The sequence below is a fragment of the Littorina saxatilis genome, linkage group LG3 (genome assembly GCF_037325665.1).
Source record: "Littorina saxatilis isolate snail1 linkage group LG3, US_GU_Lsax_2.0, whole genome shotgun sequence".
NCBI lineage: Eukaryota > Metazoa > Mollusca > Gastropoda > Littorinimorpha > Littorinidae > Littorina > Littorina saxatilis.
In genome coordinates this window covers 46540203-46561701 of record NC_090247.1, presented here as the reverse complement: position 1 = coordinate 46561701, position 21499 = coordinate 46540203, and the positions used below count along the sequence as shown (strand labels likewise).

Sequence of the window (21499 nt, the reverse complement as noted above, 5' to 3'; positions counted from 1 at the left end):
GAGAGAGAGAGAGAGAGAGAGAGAGAGAGAGAGAGAGTGACTCAGACTCAGACTAAGACTCAGAACTTTATTACAAAAGGATAAAGGTTTTAGGCAAAGCCTTTTCTTCCAACACATAAAGACAGACGCACATAAAAAAAATAATTGCATTTCTCATCTGTGCCCGTATGCTTATGGGGGAAGTTCGCGAAAACTCCCGAAGTTTTGAGTGACATCGGAAGAACTTGCCTCACTTTCGTATGCATGGGCCGGAAGAAGGGCTTACTTCGAAGCAAAGCGAGGAAGTAATTGATGGTAGTTTGCGACAACTTCCTACGTTTTGGGCGACATCGGAAGTACATCCTCAATTTCGCATGCATGGGACGGAAAAAGTGCCTACTTTTGAAGCAAGCGAGGAAGTAAGTGAGGGTAATTGTACTACAGCGAAACCCAGGAGTAAACACGCTGCTTCCAAAGTTTCTCAGTGCAAAATAGCAGGGCTTTTCTTTGGTTTTTCATATAAAACCGATCTAACGCAAATGAAAGTCCCAAAGAGAGAAAATAGAAAGAAAAGTCGTATCTCGTGCGTGCATTTCGTGTAAATTTCCCTGAATACAAACCTGAGTTGCCAGCTTTGACTTTTGTTCGTTCTGGGTCACTGGCCACCACTCTTAAAATTTCATCCCCGCTTATAGGAGGGGGTGTTTCTATGTAAATGGGCGTCTGTGTGTGCATGTGTGAGTGTGTGTTTGTGTGAGAGTGTGCGTGTGCGTGTGTGTGTGTATGTGTGTATGTGTGTGTGTGTGTGTGTGTGTGTGTGTGTGCGTGCGTGCCTGTGTAGGTGTGCGTCTGTTCATTCATTCATTCGTTTGCAGTGCACGCGCGCACATGTGTGTGTGTGGGGGGGGAAGGGTGTGTGTTTGTGTGTGTGTGTGTGTGTGTGTGCGTGCGTGTGTGTGAAAGTGTTTGTATGTATTTGTGCGAGTGCCTGTGTGTGCGGGTATAATTGTGCGTTTGTTTGTGTGCGCGTGCGTGTGTGTGTGTGTGTGTGTGTGTGTGTGTGTGTGTGCACCCCCACCCCCCCCTCACACACACACACACACACACACACACACACACACTATTATGAGCTGATTATTTGCGCCTCGATATTTTATTTATTTTCTTACGTTTTATGTTGTTTGTTGTGATTCACCACACCCGAGTTTCTCGAAATTGAGATAATAAAGTGTTCTATGTCTAACACACATGCACACACGCGCGTAGGATAAAAAAAATCCAATCTTGACTTTCAACTTTACATAAACATACATCCTGTTCACAATTAACGAGGACAAACATCATTTACTAACACCTAAGTACAACAATTTATCTTTTGTAAAAATGTGGACACACATTTTCCCAATTAATATGAAAGTTACTGAACTTATCTTCTTTTCACTACACCTTATATCTTGATTCCCCCAAAAAACTTGAGTTCTGCCTTTTTAAATTGACCAGTAGCCCAAAACTTTCGCTCTAACCAAACAGTTTTACTGATACACAATCATTAAAAAAAAAAAAAGAGGTTTAACATAACCGACTTCGCTACCACATAAACAACAAAAGTGTTATTCTCCCCAACATTCTGGGCTCGTATTCTTGAAAAAGCTGCAAAATTGTGTCCTTTAAAGTCAAACTGTCGTTTAACTACCGCCCGGTATTTATTTTTACTGCCCAGTAATTATTTATTTCCCCCCGGTATTAATGTGTGTCTGGCGGAAGGTCGGCAGCTACCAGAATTGGTTATTTTTAGAATTGGAGATTCCTCATGCTTGCTCCTCTCTACAAACAATATTTCAACAAGATTTATTCTTGAAAAAGCTGCAACTCATATACTGGCCTGTAAAACTCAATAAGTCCGCCAACTGCTAAGTGTTATTTATGAAACACCGGTAAGTCCTTACCGGGTTGTCTCCGAGCTGTAAAGTTAGAGGACCCCTCCCCCTCCTGTAAAGTCGCTACCTGTCAGTAACTTCACCAACACTGTCCATTAAAACCGTCAAGTTCGAATAAATCTTGTTCAAATATTGTTCGTAGATTTATGTCCCTCATGGACACACATTGGTGTCATTTAAGCACCGATGCATTGCGGTCAAATACGAGCTTCTGCTCGCGAAAGATTTCAACCGATGCTCGATCATAACGGCGTGTTGCAAAAGCGTGCTTGCGTCTTGTTTAATGCATTACAGTGGCGAGAATTTGGTGTCTGATTCCGTAGCCGAACGGTTATCGAATTCGCCTGATGCGCGATTGAGTCGAGTTCGAATCGCCATCAGGCCTTACTTTTTTTTTTTTATACTCTTTGTCATTAATTTTGTTTGTTTTTGTTTATTTTCTTCGTGTGCAAAAGAGTACGTTGTAATATCAAAATTGATTTAAAAAATTAATTTTAGGCGAGAATGAGGTTTTTTTTTAAAATTGATGGTTAACATGATAGGGGCGGGGATATTAGATTGTCCAAATTATCGCGAAGCACGTCAAGAAACCATACATACCCTCCCTAACCACAGTATTCACCTCCCCCACCTTCTAAATGGAGACAGACAGTATTCTCTAGATTTGAACAGGAACATTTTGTCAAGAGTACACTCGTTCATTGAACGTTCAGGCCGCTTTGGGCAAACCAGAATCAATGCTCCACAAGCCGGACAACAACTTTAATTTCTGCACAACTCCTACCCATCCCTCTTCTTTTTATTCCTTTTCTTCCCCTCCTTCCTTCCTCTTACTGTCTTTCTTTATAATGATTATGCAACGTTTATTATGTTATGATAATTTTGGATGATTAATGAGATGAGGATGATTATAATGATGATGCTTTGGATTTCCAATTTGGTTTATTTAGACAAATTGTTCAGCCGTTACCGCCTTACGTTATAATATCCATGCAGGAACACCATTATTAGCTTCTAGCTTGTTGCTGTTACCTGTGTCTTTTGTATACATGTCATGATTGTAACATTTGTTGAAATAAACTTATGTTTAAACCAAAGATGAAGCTTTCGTTTCTTCTTTTTCCTCCCAGTCAAAAATGTATTGCGATTCTCTAGCCACTTCAGAAACCTTTTTCTGTCCAATCCCCGAAGCATGTCTAAGGAAAGGAAACAATTGAAAAACAACAATAACAGCAGACTGAATAATCTTTATTCATTTTCCTTGTCTACTAGTCCACTGGTCGAAACTGGGGGGTGGGCGTTTACTAGGTACTAGGCCATGTACACCTGCATGCAACCGAGGTTTATAAAAAAAATAAAAATAAAATCTCCCCGTGTTTTTATTTCATTCAGTTTGTTTGGGTTGTTGCTATTGACTTTGAAACTGACACGCCGGCGAAAACGCCGGTAACGCGTGCGCAGAGAAGAGCAAGCATCGGGAATCTTCAATTCTAAAAATAACCAACTGGTAGCTGCCGACCTTCCGATAGACACACATGAATACCGGGGAAAAATAAATAATTACTGGGCAGTAAAAATAAATACCGGGCGGTAGTTAAACGACAGTTTGACTTTGAAGGACACAATGTTGCAGCTTTTTAGCCAGCGTGTCAGTTTCAAAGTCAATAGCAACTACCCAAACAAACTGAATGAAATAAAAACACAGGGAGACCCTTTTTATTTATTTTTTATTTTTTTGTTTTTAATCTCAGTTGCATGCAGGTGGCTGCTACCGCATTTTAGGTGGGTTTTTTTCTCTCTCACCTTTGTTTTTTTAAGCGGGAAGCATCCTTCTTCATGGTTATTTATTTAATTTTTTTAATCAAATGTTTACATGTTTAAGTTAACAAACTTTATCAATAAACTAATATCATCTTAACCAAAGATTTGAAAAAAAAACCCATTGCAGCCTAAAACATTTTTTTTAAATCAATTTTGCTATTATAACGTACTCTTTTGCACATGAAAAAAATAAACAAAAATAAACAAATGCCAAAGAATAAAAAAAAAATTACGGGCAGATGGAGATTTGAACTCGACTCAATCACGCATCAGGCGAACGAGAGAACCGTTGGACCACGGAATCAGTTGAAAATAATCGGACACTGTAATGCATTAAAGAAGACGCTAGCACGCTTTCACCACAAGCCGGTATGATCGAGCATCGGTTGAAATCTTTCGCGAGCGGTATCTCGTATTTGTCCGCAAAGCATTGGTGCTTAAATGACACCAATGTGTGTCCATGAGGGACATAAATCTACAAACAATATTTTAACAAGATTTATTCAAAATTGACGGTTTTAGAGGAGGGGGATGGGTCCTCCAACTTTTCAGCTCGGAGACACCCATGTAAGTCTTTCCCGGAGTTTCATGAATAACACTTAGCGGACTTATCGAGCGGAAGTGGTTTTACAGGCCGGTATATGAGTTGCAGCTGTTTCAAGAATACGAGCCCTGGTCAACAAAATCATTATTACAGACAGTCATTCAATTTCAAGACAATCATCGATCACAGCTTAATTTGAACAGACCATTTCGTTCAACCAGTCAAAAACAACAACTATCAAGGGCGGATCTGGGGGGGGGGGTTACACGGGTTACGTAACCCCCCCCACCCCCCAAAAAAGAGGTAATTTATTGGCTCAGAATGCACCAGGTAGCTCTATTTTGCTTCTTTGGATAAAAAAATTTCCGGGGGGGCATGCCCCCGGACCCCCCTAGAGGCTTAGGCGCCTTCGGCGCCGTCAACTTGTATCTTCGCAGTCATTTTGTAACCCCCCCCTCCAAAGTGAATTGATCCGCCCTTGACTATAGTAAAAGCTACAGCGCGATCAACGTTCGCCCATTTACGAACTCGCGATGAGATTTGTTTCTTCTGGTCACCAAGCCTACCGTTTACAAACGCATGCGCACTAATTGGGATTCCCCCAATTTCCTCGACCTTGACCTCAGGACTCTCGAAGCCACTACTTTGGCGTTCAAGTTAGCTCGTGCATACCGAGTAGCTGGCAACATTGCTTCCGAAGTTCCCACTTTCAAAGTTAATTTCATCATTTATACGACGATATCGCATCTTAAAGGTCCTTACCCATCTAAAAGAAACCTCCAACGCATGCTACAATTGCATGAGATTCTGGTTTTTAATGGCAGCTCATTAGGAAATGAGCTCAGACACAATATTGAAGACGTGAAATGCGTCAATCGAGCAACTGTCGTAACTTGACTACAATGAGACGGTCGACTACCTTGCACCATAAACACGAACTGTGACATTCTTGTTTAATTTAGGTGAAAAGCTTGAAACAGCGGGGCTCAAAACCGACAGTACGATCATTTGACTGACCGAAAAAAACGTGCTCGAGTCATTCGGCGAAGATGGTGAGCTTTCAAACTACCGCGACTGAATAACTGATAACACGTCTTTGCATAATGCTTTTTTCTAGACGAGTAGCATAGTGCAGTGGTTACGGATTCGGAATTTCAATCCGACGCTCTGGGTTCAAGTGCCGCTGGGAGCTATTTTTTTTTTTTTTTTTAATTAACCTTTTTTTTAATAGACCTCAATTGCATGCAGACTGCAACAACCGGTTTTTGCCTCTGTGTTACATTTTTTTTAAACGCGTAAAGAAACTGTCCTAAGCTTTCCAAAAAAAATCGAATCTTGACATTTAACTGTACATAACCATGCATCGCCATCGTAATCAAACATTAACGAGGGAAAACAAATTAAAACACCGATGTACAGTATTGTCTGTTCTAAACTTCTTAACAGACATTTCCCCAATAAATAAGGAACAAGTCATTAAACTTAGTTCTTTACGGTCTACTGCATAATGTTCTTCCTTTTAAACTTTACCAGTAACCCAAAGTTTCCCTATAACCAATCTATGTTTGTCCAACAAAGAGTTTTACCGATATAAAATTATTAAACACAAGTTCAACATACAGTAATTGTTGTACTTATTGTGAGAACGAAATTGATTATAGTGATTTTTTTTGATTTTTTTTGTGCCCCAAAATTATGTTCACTTGGAAATGCGTTGAGGATAAAGTGATTTGTAAATATAATATGATTATTAAAAATTACTGTAAAGGAAGTTGTTTGGGCGTGTTCAAAATACATTTAGAAATAGTATTGTTAACGATATAGGTACATTTAAAGTAGAAAAATTAATATAAAAAGCAGAAAAAAAGATAAACAGATCAATGAAGAGGGATACTCCCCGCAAAAAAAAAAAATTAAAATAAAAATAAAGGGTTGAAGCAAGCAGCCCCCCCCCCCCCCCCCAAAAAAAAAAGTTCAACATAATCATTTACTCTTCTCCTAACATTCAAGCCAACAAAGTCATTTGTCATAGACAGTCATTCGATTCCAAGACAATCATCACAGGTTTGAACCGACCCTTTCGTTTAACCATTCAAAAAACAACAGCAATAACGCTGTTAGTACTACAGCGCGCTCAACGTTCGCCTTTTTGAACTCGCGATGAGATTTGTTTCTTCTGGTGGCAAGCTTACCGTTAACAAACGCATGCGTACTAGTTAGGATTCCCCCAATTTTTGCGACCTTGACCGAATACTCTCGAAGTCACCACTCCGGCGTTCATGCATAGTGAACAGTTGGAAAGTTAAACTTCGGGAGTTCCCACTTCCGAAAGAGGCCTCTACTTCCAGTGTTACTGACTTCCTCCTCATGCATACGGGCCCTGTTGGGGGAAGAAGGAGTTCCAGAGAAACGCTCCCGAGAAGGCTAAGCTCGATTTGTAGAGGTTTATGCGAGGTATAGGAGGGATGATTTTTTTAGAGAGAGAGAGATCAAATCAAATCAAATCAAATCAAATTTTATTTTACGAGGGTTGTGGCATAAGCAATATAAACGAGGTTCTTTTCAACCAGCCCTCGCCCAGAGAGGGACTATTCTAATCTTAAATACATATATATACAAACGTAAAACAATTACAAAAGATAAGAGAGAGAGAGAGAGAGAGAGAGAGAGAGAGAGAGAGAGAGAGAGAGAGAGAGAGAGAGAGAGAGAGAGAGAGAGAGAGAGAGAGAGAGAGAGAGAGAGAGAGACAGAGAAAGATGGATGGATGGATGGATGTTTTATTGTTCTAATCAATGAGTTGATTTTGACAATTTTCAGACAAATGAAATTGGTGCATAAAACGAAATTAATAAGGGTGAGATACATTGGGCTTTAAACATAGCCTACACATGCAAATAAGTGAGGCAAAATAAAGAAAGAGCCTGCCAAATGTTGAGACATAATCATGAAAACATAGCTTGGAAAGATGATATAACTTAAGCAAACATTGTCAAACGACACCAAGACACATACACAGACTATACACGGACAGACACTGACACTGACACACACACACACACACACACACACACACACACACACACACACACACACACACACACACACACACACACACACACACATACAGATACACACGTGTGTGGGCACACACACAGCAAATTATATGCAAATATACACATCTGAAGCAGTCATTAAATGCATACAACAAATGCATGAAACTATTACAGTAGGTATGATATGCTTGGTAGCAAAAGCATACACGCACACACACACGCGCGCGCGCACGCACGCACGTACGCACGCACGTAAACACATAAACATACATACATACACGCACGCACGCACGCACGCACGCACGCACGCACGCACGCACACACACACACACACATGCGTTTGTGCGTGTGCGTGTGTGTGTGTGTGTAATGAAGAGAGAGAGAGAGAGAGAGAGAGAGAGAGAGAGAGAGAGAGAGAGAGAGAGAGAGAGAGAAAGAGAAAGAATACATAAATACATGAACATACATACATACACGCACGCACGCACACACACACACACACACACACAAACACGCGCACGCACACACACACACGCACACACACACAAACACACACACACACACACACACACCAATTAACGCACATATTTTCCGAGATGAAATGCATAATAAGAAGAGGTTGTAACATGCCAGGGAGTTCACGTTTACGGCACCTTCAAGTCAAGAGAGAGAGAGAGAGAGAGAGAGAGAGAGAGAGAGAGAGAGAGAATACATAAATACATGAACATACATACATACACGCACGCACGCACACACACACACACACACACACACAAACACGCGCAAAAAAAAAAAATCAGTATAATCAATTTCGTTCTCACAATAAGTACAACAATTACTGTATGTTCAAATTGTTGTACTTATTGTGAGAACGAAATTGATACTGATTTTTTTTTTGTGTGTGTGTGTGCCCCAAAATTATGTTCACTTGGAAATGCGTTGAGGATAAAGTGATTTGTAAATATAATATGATTATTAAAAATTACCGTAAAGGAAGTTTATTGGGCGTGTTTAAAATACATTTAGAAATAGTATTGTTAACGATATAGGTACATTTAAAGTATAAAAATTGATATAAAAAGCAGACATTGCCTGCCCGTGGTGTTTAGAAGCCTGGTGCCAAATACGGGCACTCTAGGGTTGATGCTTCATCATGGCAACGTCCCGTTTTCCAAACAGCTTCCAAATCAATCGAATTTGTGACAGCTTAGGGTACCTGCCTGATGTTCCCTTTACTCTATTTTCCTGAATTGGCCTTTTACGACGTTTTCCTTTTTTAAATGTAAAGGAAAAGCTCTGAGGAACCCGTTACGAGAGCCCGGGTCCTGCTGTCCGAGAATTAGCGAGGGTCCCAGAGAGTATCCGCAAAACTTTCTTGAAAGTTTTTTTTACTACAGATTGTTAAAGTGTATCGCAGTTCTGGAGGGATCATTTGAGAAAATGGCGTGATCAAATTAACAATGAGCTGTGCAAATAATATGAGATTCTAAGGACTTCAGAACAGCCTACGTAGCACTCTACTGAGGACGTACTATACCCTTGGATAGTTCTTCAGAATTTCCTATACTTATTTTAGTTACATCGGCATGGAGTGTGTGTGTGTGTGAGTGTGTGTGTGTGTGTGTGTTCTTCAGGAACCAACTATGAATAACAATATCAGTATCGTCGCGATCTTTTTTTCTGTCAGCAATGTAATATTTACTACTTGTGTCCGCTTTGATCCAATAAGTTGGGTGTGGATGTCCTGTCTGTCTCAGGTGCAGCCAGCCAGACGTGTGGACACGACTCAGCGCTTGTCTGACTTGCGTGCTGCAATGGTTAACCAGTCTCTCGATGCCTTCATCGTTCTGTCTGATGACGCACATGGGGTACGTATATACGTTGATTGGAGAACTGAGTATATATTTTACTTCGGACTACACGTGAATTTTAGTAATCTCCGCACGGGAATGGTGTCACGGTTTGCACGTGAATGTTGCGGTTTTTCGGCCCATGAAGCACGTTGCCAAAGTAAAAATGTCCAAATTTACTTGTAAGAATCTACAACGATGGGTTAACCCAAAAAGAACGTCACACTCGGACGAAACAGGCGTTATGGCGGGAAACCAACTTGAGACAGTGTAAATTTATAGTAGTTTTTAAAGTTTCGTGACACATTTTTGTGAGAAATGAGAATAGAGATAGCTCTCTTAATAGACGTTTCCGGAAATAACTCTGTTGGGATTTACAAGCTGAAGGGAGTTGCGCCCCGCTAACAAAACTTTGTACAAACAACCTTAACAGGAAACATATGGTCAAACCGGAAACACACGGTCGAACAGTTAAAACAACGATAGCAGCGAATAACTGACTCCGATGAGGGTAGCTACATACGGATTGTATATATACTAGCGGAAAAAAGTTAGGGACGGGCCACTGATTTCCCCGCTGACTTTCATTTGTTTAAAACACCCTGTTCTTTCGTCAGCAAAATCAAATGGCTGTCGCATGCTACACACCAATGGGTAGGTTATGCTGTGTTAGCAGGAAAACTGCACGGGACTCCCGGGCGCAGAGCTGCAGCACGTGACTAAAATAGCAAAATCGCCAAAAAGTAAGCTGTTGTTTGGCGTGCGCACGGGTAGAATAAGGCAGGTAACATGGCAAAATTGTTGTGCACATGCAAGGACAATCCTTCGAGTGTGAATTGTGATCACGAACTCGGCTTTATAAGCCGCCGATTTTCTGCGAGCTGCCATCTCCTCACCATGCCTGCCAGACGGAAGCTGACAACATTCAACCGAGGAAGAGCAATTGCCTGGCTCCACGACGGCGTATCCAAGTGCGAAGTGGCCAGGCAACTTGGGGTATCGCATTCAGTCATTGTAAGGCTGAATCAACGGTTCCAGACGACAAACAATGTCGAGGAGAGGCCCAGGTCGGGTCGCCCCAAAAAGACTACTCCTAGGGAAGATCGTTTCATCCAACGGCAGGCGCTGCAGCACCGGGCCACCACCTGCAAGGTCATCAGAGGGCAGTTACGGGAGGCCACTAACATCAACGTTAGTGAGAGGACCATCGGCAACCGCCTGCATGACGCCCGGCTGCGGAGTCGTCGTCCTGCTGTGCGTCCCCTGCTGACACAGGCTCATCGCCGGGCTCGTCTGGCCTGAAGTCGCCGCCACTTGAGATGGACGCGCCGGGACTGGGCTCAGGTCCTATTCAGTGACGAGTCCAGGTTCAACCTGTACCATTCTGACGGCCGGCGCAAGGTCTGGAGGCGTGAGGGCGAGCGTTATGAAGACGACACAGTGCATGAGAGGGTAGCCTTCGGCGGGGGCTCTGTCATGGTTTGGGGGGGCTTCAGCCTTCATCAACGCACCCCCCTGTACCATGTGGTCGGGAATCTCACTGGTCAACGCTACAGGGACGAAATTCTCGCCCCTATTGTCTTGCCGACCCTGCAGCAGATTGGCCCAAACGCCGTGTTTCAGGATGACAATGCTACTCCTCACAGGGCCAGGCTTGTCAGCGACTACATCCAGCAAACCGGGGTCGTCAGGATGGATTTCCCTGCCTGTTCGCCAGACATGAACCCCATAGAGCATGTATGGGACGAACTGGACAGGCAGGTGAGGGCCAACTGTGACCACCAGCCTCCCAGAAACCTGCAGCAGCTGCTGCAGATGCTCCAACAGGAGTGGCAGGCCATTCCACAGGCCTTTTTCACGAAGCTTATGAACTCTATGCGGTCAAGGTGTGGTGAACTTGAGCGCAAACGTGGCGGACACACCCATTATTGACCTCATGAAAGACTTGTTATGTTTATTTGTGACCCCTCTGCTGTTTGTGGACATGAATAACCGAATCGGCTCGATGAAATAAACCCAAATTTTGCAGTTGCGTTGCACATTGACTGAAGTAAACGTGTTCCAAATTTCCGTACGATATGTTCATTCGTTCTTTTGCTGTGATTGCGTGTGTGAACCGTCCTTAACTTTTTTCCGCTAGTATATATGTATGGCTTGATTTGTGTACAGAGCAAGTATCCTTCGGCCAGGTACAAGAGACAAAAGTAGCGACATAAGGATTGTATACAGTCGAACCTGCCCTTGATACCACTTTGTTCATAAGACCACCTGCCACTTGAGACCACCCCAAAGGATCCCCAAGGATGTTTTACTATATAAATGACCTGTCCATAAAGACCACCTGCCTGTCAAGACCAAAGACCACTCAATTTCGGTCCCAAGTCATGGGTTCAACCTGTCATGGGAGACCACGCGACGTCTTTTCTAACTCGGCTTACAAACCCACTTCACATTACAGGGCGGAACGTGAGGTCAAGTATGATACATGACAATTGTATGGTCTGACCTGATCTCATTGGGGCTTGCTTAGGGTGCCTGCCTGATGTTCCCCTACCCACTTCCCTCCGCCCACCTCATCTTCCAAAAGAAAACACCCCTGCAAAACATTTCTCTTTCGAGACACGTAAGCCCCCTGGGCGTCTGGACCGCTAATTGCAATCGCTCGTCTGTGATGAGCGCCTAACGGTTTCTCTTTGACCACTGGTCGATCCTATCCTTCCCCGCATGGCTGAACAAGAAAGCAGGACTTTACTTTAAGACAAACAATGACAGAACTGTTAATGTGAAAGGAGAGAAAAACAGTGGAGGGAAAAAGAGCAAGGAAAGAGTGACAGATGCTGTGCACCAGCATGACAAGAGAAACAGAGCCACCTGTGTTAATCGCGATCATGTGTGTGTGTGCGTGTGTGTGTGTGGCTGTGCACGTGACAAACAGACGTGAAAAGAGTGTTTCTATGCAGTGGGAGTTCGTGTATTAAGTGTGTGTGTGACGTGTGACATGCGTTCAAGTGTTTCTGGGAAGTTTGTGTTTTTTTGGTCAAATGGCGAACCTGTCTATCTTTGACTCAGTCTCTTGGGTGGTCTCTTTAGACAGGTTCGACTGTATATGTATGGCTTAATTTGTGCACAGAGCAAGTATCCCTCGGCCAGGTACAAGAGACAAGGGTGGCGATATAAAGGCTGTATGTATTTCTGACTTAATACACGAACTCCGAAAATAACTATGTCGGGTTTGAACGGGTTTTGAAAGAGTGAACTTTGCACACGTTCTTCTTGTCCACGTGTTTCAGACACACACATCGCTAGTGACTGGCCTTTAAAGTCACGCGGAAAAGTTTGCCTCAATAAAAGCAAGAGCGTTCGAGTTTCACAACCCAAACAAACCCGACAGAGTTATATCCGAACATTGTCTATTTGTGTCCAGAGCGAGTATCCCTCACCCAGGGACAAGAGACGAGGCTTTATCTCAGGATTCACAGGATCAGCAGGTACTGTCATTGCAATGTAGCCTATTTTACAGCAGAGGGTATAGGTTTCGTCGTCTGATCCGACTTGCATTACGACGCTGTTTTGTTTCTGCATACGTTGATTTACATCGATGTAATAAACTGCCCAACACAAAACTTTATAAAATAAAATAACGACTTGCATTTGGTGTGCGAGATATGCCATGATACATTACTATACGTATTCAAAGGATAATACCCGAGGAAAAAGAGCCTCAGATCGCTTCCAAAATTATACCATGCATAAGATTCTGCTTTACAACTAATGCTACTGAGCAGGTGGACTGCCTTCATTTTGCAAAAAGAAGTATTCTAATAGCTTAATTAAATGTAGAATATGCAAAGAAAGCGTTCTCTCTGTGATGGTTAGTTTGGGTTGTTTCCACTGACTTACTTACCTTGTACGTGATGAACGTTACTAGGGGGCCCCGTCATAAATGGTGCTCCCGTCTTTGTGCCAGGCGGCGCTTCTTGACTACTTTTTGTTTCCAACACCCGAGCAAGGCAGCGCACTGAAGCGCATTTCCTCACTTTGATTGAAGTAATTGCCATACTTGTGGTGCGTTTTCGAGCAAACCGCGTGGCGTGTGCGTCTAGATTAAGGTACAGCGGATTCTCTAGATTCTTCGTACAAACGGTCAAATTAATAGTATCCCTTTAAAATCAAAGGTACCAGGGGCGGATTAGGGGGGGGGGGGGGTTACAGGGGTTCCGGACCCCCCCCACCCCGGCTGTCCAAAAAAATTAAAAAAATTAATACTAACTTTAAAAGAAATAATGAGTGGCTGCTGACACCAGTTGATCATGTTTAAAATCAAGGATAAGCCATAAATTGTTCAAAAAATAGCTAAAGCTCTTCAGCTTCCCCTACCGGGCCTTGCCCATGTACCCCACAAGGCGTCTACCCCTGGACCCCAGGTTGTAACCCCCTGCCCCTCTGGCTGCTCCGCCCCTGGGTACCATAGGTTAATAGAGGAGTTCTTGCTTATTATTTTGAAAGTACATAATTGCCGAGTGTGCAGTGTCTGTGCTCCTTTGTGTAGTATACCCTGAGATTGAACTAGTGCATGCAAACTATGTATGCGCAGTAAAAAATGTCAAAGCAAACATCCAATACTTGATTGGATTTGACGTTAGTGTCATGGGATTGAAAATTGTGTTGTTGTTGGGCATCCTAACTTTGAACGTGGAACTTTCTTCGACATTTTAGTGCAGAGTATCAGGGCGATAAAGAATTAATATGAGAACGACTCAGCACGTCTAAATTATAGAAATAAAGAGTTCTGCTTTTTCTGGAATGGTCTCGTAACGACAGGGTGTTCCTATATTCACTCCAGCTGAGACGTTGATGACACAAACTACAGCACAAGAGCACAACAGGAAAACTCTTTACCTAAATCCTGTGGTAAAATCATAACCAAAGTTTATATACAAGAGATAGCTGAAGTAGTTTGATGAAACTAATGCATGATAGTAGTTATACAATCAGTGAAAGATAGGTGGGTACATCACGCGCTATAGGTGTCAGAAGTTTGATAATTACAAAGTACATGTAAGAAGAACGTATGGCATACCAGGTACCAATGGTAACACCAGACCCTGCCCAAAATCGTCCGAATACGTATAAAGTCATGTCGTAAATATCAACTGTGATACAAATGCTCAACACAGGAGCAAGGGGGTGTCACAAGTGAGGCGGACTCAGGTACCTGCGAAAATCTTCATCAGTGAAATGACTGGAAAAGCACCACAAACAAAAAACACCAAAAGATTGGGAATTTGCATGAGACTGGCAAACTGGCTGTTTATATGCTTGAAAACTCATTGTGTCTTTGTACACGATTTCCTTAATGAAACCTCGTTTTCGGGTGAAAGAAAAAGTGGCGATGTCTTTTAGTTATTTGACTAGAACTGACTAAAATGTTGTCGGTATACCCAGGATTTCCCACAATAAAATCACTTTAAAAGCAATAATGTTGCTACACGAAATGTGTCACGATTGTGTGAACTAAATGACTGAACTGCTTGTTTTAAACCAATGTACCAGGTTACGCCGCTGTGACAGGGACGCAGGCAGCAATGTGGACTGACGGTCGCTACTTCCTGGAAGCGGACGATGCCCTGGACTGCAACTGGATCTTCATGAGAATGGGTTGGTCACACACTTCCATAGTGTGCTTTAAACGAATATTCACAAACAGATTAAGACGATTTCTGCCGTGTGTTGACAAAACCGAATAAGTCCACTGAAGCTACTTCCAAGAAAAACGACTTTTACAGATCTATTGATCAAATATTTCAAAAGTGATGATTATCTAGATCAACCTACCGAGATAATAAGATATTTAGCATTAATTTACGTTTACAACTCGATTTTTATTATAATCTGATGGATGGTTTTGTTGGGTATTTTGTGGACTTACAGTACTTGTTGCTTTTGCTGCCCAACATGCCAACCGGCATTTCGGGCAGTAAGTAAGTAAGTACTTGGTTTTTACCATATTTTTCCCCCAATATCAGATCAGATTATATTAGTATAAAATGGGCAGATCTAAGCAACTGGACTTACTTGGTTTTGCCAGAATGTTTGGAAGAAGAAGTGTTGTTAAAAGAAATGACAAAACAGTGAAAATAACACTACGAATTTGCACAAGATGGAATTCCGTGTGTAAATCTCTGTGTAAATGTATGAAATTGTCTGAAGAGAGAGACAGAGACAGAGAGACCGAGATAGAGACAGAAACATAGAGAGAGAGTGAGAGAAAGAGGAGAGGAGAGAGAGAAAGATGATGATGATGATGGAACTCTCTATTTTTCAAGGATAGAGGTTTAAGGCTACGCCTTTTCTTTCAACCGGTCCTTACTTCTAATACAAATTTCTAATAAATGATAAACAAGTAAAACAAGCTGACAAATAAACAAATTAAACGAACAAACAAGCAAACAAACCGGACAAATAAGCAAACAAGCAAAAAAACCACAAACACAATGACAAAGTAAGCATATAAACTCAGAGGCAAAAGAAACGCAAATGCTGCAGTGAAGATGGGTTACCCATGAATTTTAATGTCGATAACAATAACAAGGAAACGAATTGACCGATACAAAAACCATACGGAAAAGTGTATTGGGATGAGAGCATGACGTGCCATGTTCCACTGAACACTGTTTGAAGACTGTTGAAAGTCAATAGCGTGTTGCTCCTTCCTGGGCGTTGATGACTGTGGCGCACCTCCGGTACATGGAGAGGACGAGGTGATTAATTTGCTGCTGAGGGACCTGAGCCCACACATGGGTCACGGCAGCACGCAGTTCTGCTGCTGTGCGGGGTCTCCGGGCAAGGGCATTAATCCTTCTTTGCATGATGTCCAAAAAGTGTTCGATTGGGTATCGAGCAGGATGAGGCAGAATGTTCACGCTGTTGTGACGCAACCTGTCCTGGGTAGCACGTGCAGTATGGGGACGGACATTGTCTTGCTGGAACAGGCAGTTCCGGTACCTCTGGACAAATGGAACCACATAGGGACGCAGGACTTGATTGATGTAGCGGTCTGCATTGACACCATTCCCACGACCTTGGCCGACGTTCTGAAAGACGACAGGTCCCACTCGCTAATTGACACCAATGGCGCCCCATATCATGACGCTGGCACCTCCCCATCGATCATGCTGCAGGATGTTATTGTTAGCAAACCGCTGTCCAGGTCTTCGCCAGATCCAGACACGCCCATCGCCCGGTTCCAGGCAAAAGCGCTTCTCGTCCGAAAAAAAGAACCCTCCGCCGGTCCCGATGGCGCCAGTGGGCATGCTGCTGGGCCCAGGCCAGACGATCCAGGCGATGCTGAGCTGTCAAGACAGGACGTCGAGCAGGACGCCGATTTACCAGGTTCTGCCCACCAAGGCGTCGGCGTAGAGTTCTGGCACTGACAGGTTATCCATGCACCCCAAATGTGTTACGGCCTGTGTTGGCGGCAGTTTCGAATGCATCTCGCTGGTGTTGATGGACAAGATGGCGATCTTGTCGGGCTGTTGTTACCCGGGGTCTGCCATGTCCTGGTAAGTCGCAGGTACTGTTAGTGGCATGAAAACGTTGCTGCAGGCGATAAACCGTGGTGACATTTACTCCAAATGCCCTAGCAACTTGCTGAACTGATTGTCTGGCATCAAGTCTCCCGATCGCCTGTTGGCGCTGATCTGGTGATAGTCTCGGCATCGCGCCTGTGTCGCAGAAATGAATGTTGTAACAGTTTTGTGAGTACGGTACAGCTTGCCTGAACACTCTGAACACGAAAAGTTGCTTTTCCACATTGTGCATGTGCTGAAAGTGGTCCCCATGACGGTTTGGGATTCCTGTCAACAAGACCTCACCCAGATAACGGCAAACACGGTTCTGACAAGATAAGACCGCTAAAACAACACGTGCAGAACATGCTAGTATCATTATTTTCTTTTTATTTCAAGTCCATAAAGGTTTAATTGACGTATCCTTTATTTGCGTTTCTTTTGCCTCCGAGTTTATATAAAAAAATTAAAAAAATCATACAAATCAGGCAAGCGACACATGCAACAAGTTAATTGAGGATACACATACATGTAAAGTGATCGACAGTAAAATTCACACGATACCAACGTTGACACTAATGCCTACAATGACTATATGGTGTAAATTATGATGATGATGATGATGATGATGATGATGATGAAAAATCACATCAATTACACATAAAACATGTAATACACAACATATTTTTGTAATTCATATAGCTAGCTTTGCCCATTGTTGACAACTACGTGCACATTAAGACTGGTATTGCCATCCAGGTAGACATATACTTGTCAGTGCTTGTTTAAAACTCTTTAGTGAGTTTAATAATCTTATTACAGACGGAATGGAGTTCCACACCATAGAGCCAGAGAAGGCTTGACAAGTTTTGAACAAATCAATCCTGGGTATTGGTGGTAGAAAATTGATACTGTCAATTCGGTGACTCTGTGAAACAGGTCCTGAATATGGTTGGGCACTTCGCCATGATATACTTTATACATCATTACAGTCTTATTAAACTGTAACCGTTTAACTAGCGGCAGATAATTTAAATTCTTTAATTTCAAATCAGCTGATAATTGTGGACCATTTAACATGAGTTTAGCTGCCCGACGATGTTTTTTTGCTTAACGCCCAGCCGACCACAAAGCGGTGCTGCTTTGACATATAACGTGCGCCACACACATATCAGGGCGGTGCTGCTTTGACATATAACGTGCGCCACACACAAGACAGAAGTCGCAGCACAGGCTTCATGTCTCACCCAGTCACATTATTCTGACACCGGACCAACCAGTCCTAGCACTAACCCCATAATGCCAGACGCCAGGCGGAGCAGCCAGTAGATTGCCAATTTTAAAGTCTTAGGTATGACCCGGCCGGGGTTCGAACCCACGACCTCCTGATCACGGGGCGGACGCCTTACCACTAGGCCAACCGTGCCGGTCGCTTTGCTAGTGGAATGTCGCTAAAATGGGACGTCGCGCTAACGGAATCTCGCGCTAGTGGAATGAATCAATAGTAAAAAGACGCTTGGCAAATGGAATGTCGCTAAAATGGGATGGCGCCAATATGGGATGTCACACAAACGGAATATCGCGCTGCTCCTTCACCCCTTCCACCACCATCCACCCTACTTTTTGTCCAAGGACTGGCCAGGGGCAAGGAAGTTTTGCGTCAAGGGAGTAAACCTATGGTACGAATTTTTTTTACTCGGGAATACACCTGTCGTGGGGAGTAATTTTCTCGTTCTACACCGGTACGCTTTCACGTGAATGTGTCTGCGTTTTCTTGGCCGCGGGGTATCAGCAACGCTATTATCTTCGTGCGATGCAGTGCGTTCAGTTTCATTCTGTAAGTTCGACTCATTGATCAAATGTATTAATTTCGCTTCACACGACTTTTTTTTTTTATATATATTTCAGGCGAAAAGGACGTGCCGACGCTGATTGAGTGGCTGGTGAGCGTGCTGGATGCCAGTAACGTGGTGGGCGCTGACCCCTTCCTCGTGCCCAACAGTGAGTACCATCACTGTCGGTGTGGTTTCACTGTCTGAGCTGCTGTTGTCTCCTTTCTTTCCTACTTTCTCCTGCATAGTTCGTTTGAAGTGCCTTCACTCCTGATTGATTGTATATGTTCCTCGCCCTTTTCTTCAAGGTTTTGCTTTTTCGGCGTATTGATTTCTGACTGGGTGACCATTACATCTTTTCAAATAAAGCAACTTCTGGCGAATGCATATTTTTTAAAACAACTGCTAGATTTCATGACAAACCTTTTCTGCAAAACCCCATACACTATCCACTCACTGTGAAATTGCGTTTGTGTGTGTATGTGTGTATGTGATTGTGTGTGATTGTGTGTGTGTGTATGTGATTGTGTGTGATTGTGTGTGTCACAGCCACACAAAACAAAGCCTGGCAGAACTGATGAGTAGTTTGTTTGTTTGTTTGTTTGCTTAACGCCCAGCCGACCACGAAGGGCCATATCAGGGCGGTGCTGCTTTGACATATAACGTGCGCCACACACAAGACAGAAGTCGCAGCACAGGCTTCATGTCTCACCCAGTCACATTATTCTGACACCGGACCAACCAGTCCTAGCACTAACCCCATAATGCCAGACGCCAGGCGGAGCAGCCACTAGATTGCCATTTTTAAAGTCTTAGGTATGACCCGGCCGGGGTTCGAACCCACGACCTCCCGATCACGACTGATGAGTAGTTGAAGTGATGTTTAATCAACTGTAGTTCCAACATACTGCACCGTCAAACTGAAACCAATGTGACATAACACTCACTCAACCATACTAATAATGAACAGCAACTACTAACATTACACTGACACTGCTACAAAAACAAAGGGAAACAACCTTGTCATTTTGGAAACTGTTCTGTTACACTTAAAGGGAGATAATGAGAATTCTACCAACTTGGAAAAAGAGCTCTGATCATTACCTTTATCTCTTACACACTTTACACAAAAAGGGATAACAAAACAAACCAAAAAAACTTATTCTGAATCACAGGTAAGCATACTGTTGACTAGAAAATGGTTAAAAACAAAATACCTATGCAGCGTTATTTTTGGCACGAATGCGTTTCCATACACTTTTGATGAAAGACAGACATGTTCAAAATACCACTCTTACTTGAATTTAACACACTGAACACTAATTAAACAGTGAAATAAACTTTGTAAAAGTGCGCACATCATGGCGAATACTGAAACACCACATGGTGAAAGGCCGTACCAAAAAACGTACAAAACAATAAACTTTTCCCTACTACCTAAACAGAAAATTGACAATAGAAACAAATTGAACAATATTTACCCAATGATGGCCTTTGTGCGTCATGTTTATGGCTGATATTGGGGAACAAAAAACCGTGGCTCATGCTTAGAAAAATGGCAGACCGGAAGCCCCAGAACAGGAAGCGCATGGAATTCTTACAATAACATTTTCCTACATATTTTAAACAAACTTTGAATCTATCTTACACTTATATAGTGTAAAATTAATGACTAAATAAAATCTAAAAACTATCAAACTTGTAGAACTTTACAAATCAAAAAGAGCAACAACAAAAAAAGCTGGATCTGGAACAGATTTGGACTAACATGATTTAAAAGATGGATGTGGCATAGGATTTAGCGTGGCGCCTTTCACAGTGTGTGTGTGTGTGTGTGTGTTTTACTTGAAGGTAAATGGCTGAGTTACGAGTCGGCTTTGAAGAAGGCCAACATTACGCTAAAGAATGTCACTGCCAACCCTGTGGATATTGCCTGGGGTGCTGACCAACCAATGCCTCCCATGTCCAACATCAGCGCTCTGGAATATAAATATACCGGTAAGTATCTTTGTACTGGTCGTAGATGTTATTCTCACTGAATAGGCATAGGCATGCTACTTGCCTTGGACGATGCTGTCATTTGACCAACCTGAGTTATTAGTGAATCATATTAGGTTTTTGCAGCACGAGCCTTAAAAATAAATTACATTTAGGGGTGTTGAACTCAAGAAATTAATAATGTTAATGTAAAGGAGGATTGAATTTAGGTACAACATTTGAAAATTATCTTGAACGCTTTATAAGCTTGATGTTTTAAACATTCCATATTGCAAGGCTTTGATGACCTTCAGAAACATGATCCGCTATGGTATTGGAATTTGACGTAGTTTCAATCCAAATGGCCTCTAGATCGGGAATGGAGAGATCATTTCTCGTTTTACAATATAAATTATCTTTTACATATACTGCAACGCCTCCATGGGGGTTATCTGGTCTATCTTGCCTTATCGGTAAATTAAACCCTGGCAAATACAAATCATCATTATTTACTATCTTAGACAGCCATGTTTCCGATAATGTCACAATATCAAAATCTTGAACCTGAACTTCTAAAATGTCTAATTTATTTCTAAGGCTTCGTACGTTTAAGTGAATGATAGATAATTTCTTAAACTTTTCCTTGACCGGCCCGGGGTTCACATGAACATCGCCTGCTAAGATCAACATAATTTCTACACTACTCACAAAAAGTTAAGGATCACTATGAGAAAACAGGTGCTCAATAAAATCAGTTCGCCACTGTTATCTATTTCTCCGTCAAACTAAATTGTTATAAATTCGTATTCAGCTGCAAGTGGGCGATGTTGTGTTAGTGGGAAAATTGAACGGGATTCTCTACTACTGAGCTTGGTAGCAAAAGAAAAAGCGGAAACTTGCGAAAAAGGACCTTGTTTTGGACCGTTCAGCCTGAACAC

General features: G+C 42.6%; 1 protein-coding gene across 2 annotated transcripts in view; it reads left to right on the top strand.

Annotated features, from left to right (window-relative positions):
* Window positions 1-21499, top strand: part of LOC138960785 (xaa-Pro aminopeptidase 1-like) — a 153969-nt gene that overhangs the window by 51126 nt on the left and 81344 nt on the right. For both annotated transcript variants that reach the window (XM_070332434.1, XM_070332435.1), the window contains exons 3-7: window positions 9092-9202; window positions 12609-12672; window positions 14738-14842; window positions 18661-18753; window positions 20436-20582. In XM_070332434.1, the coding sequence (XP_070188535.1) occupies window positions 9092-9202; window positions 12609-12672; window positions 14738-14842; window positions 18661-18753; window positions 20436-20582 (520 nt within the window). The remainder of the gene's footprint in view (window positions 1-9091; window positions 9203-12608; window positions 12673-14737; window positions 14843-18660; window positions 18754-20435; window positions 20583-21499) is intronic.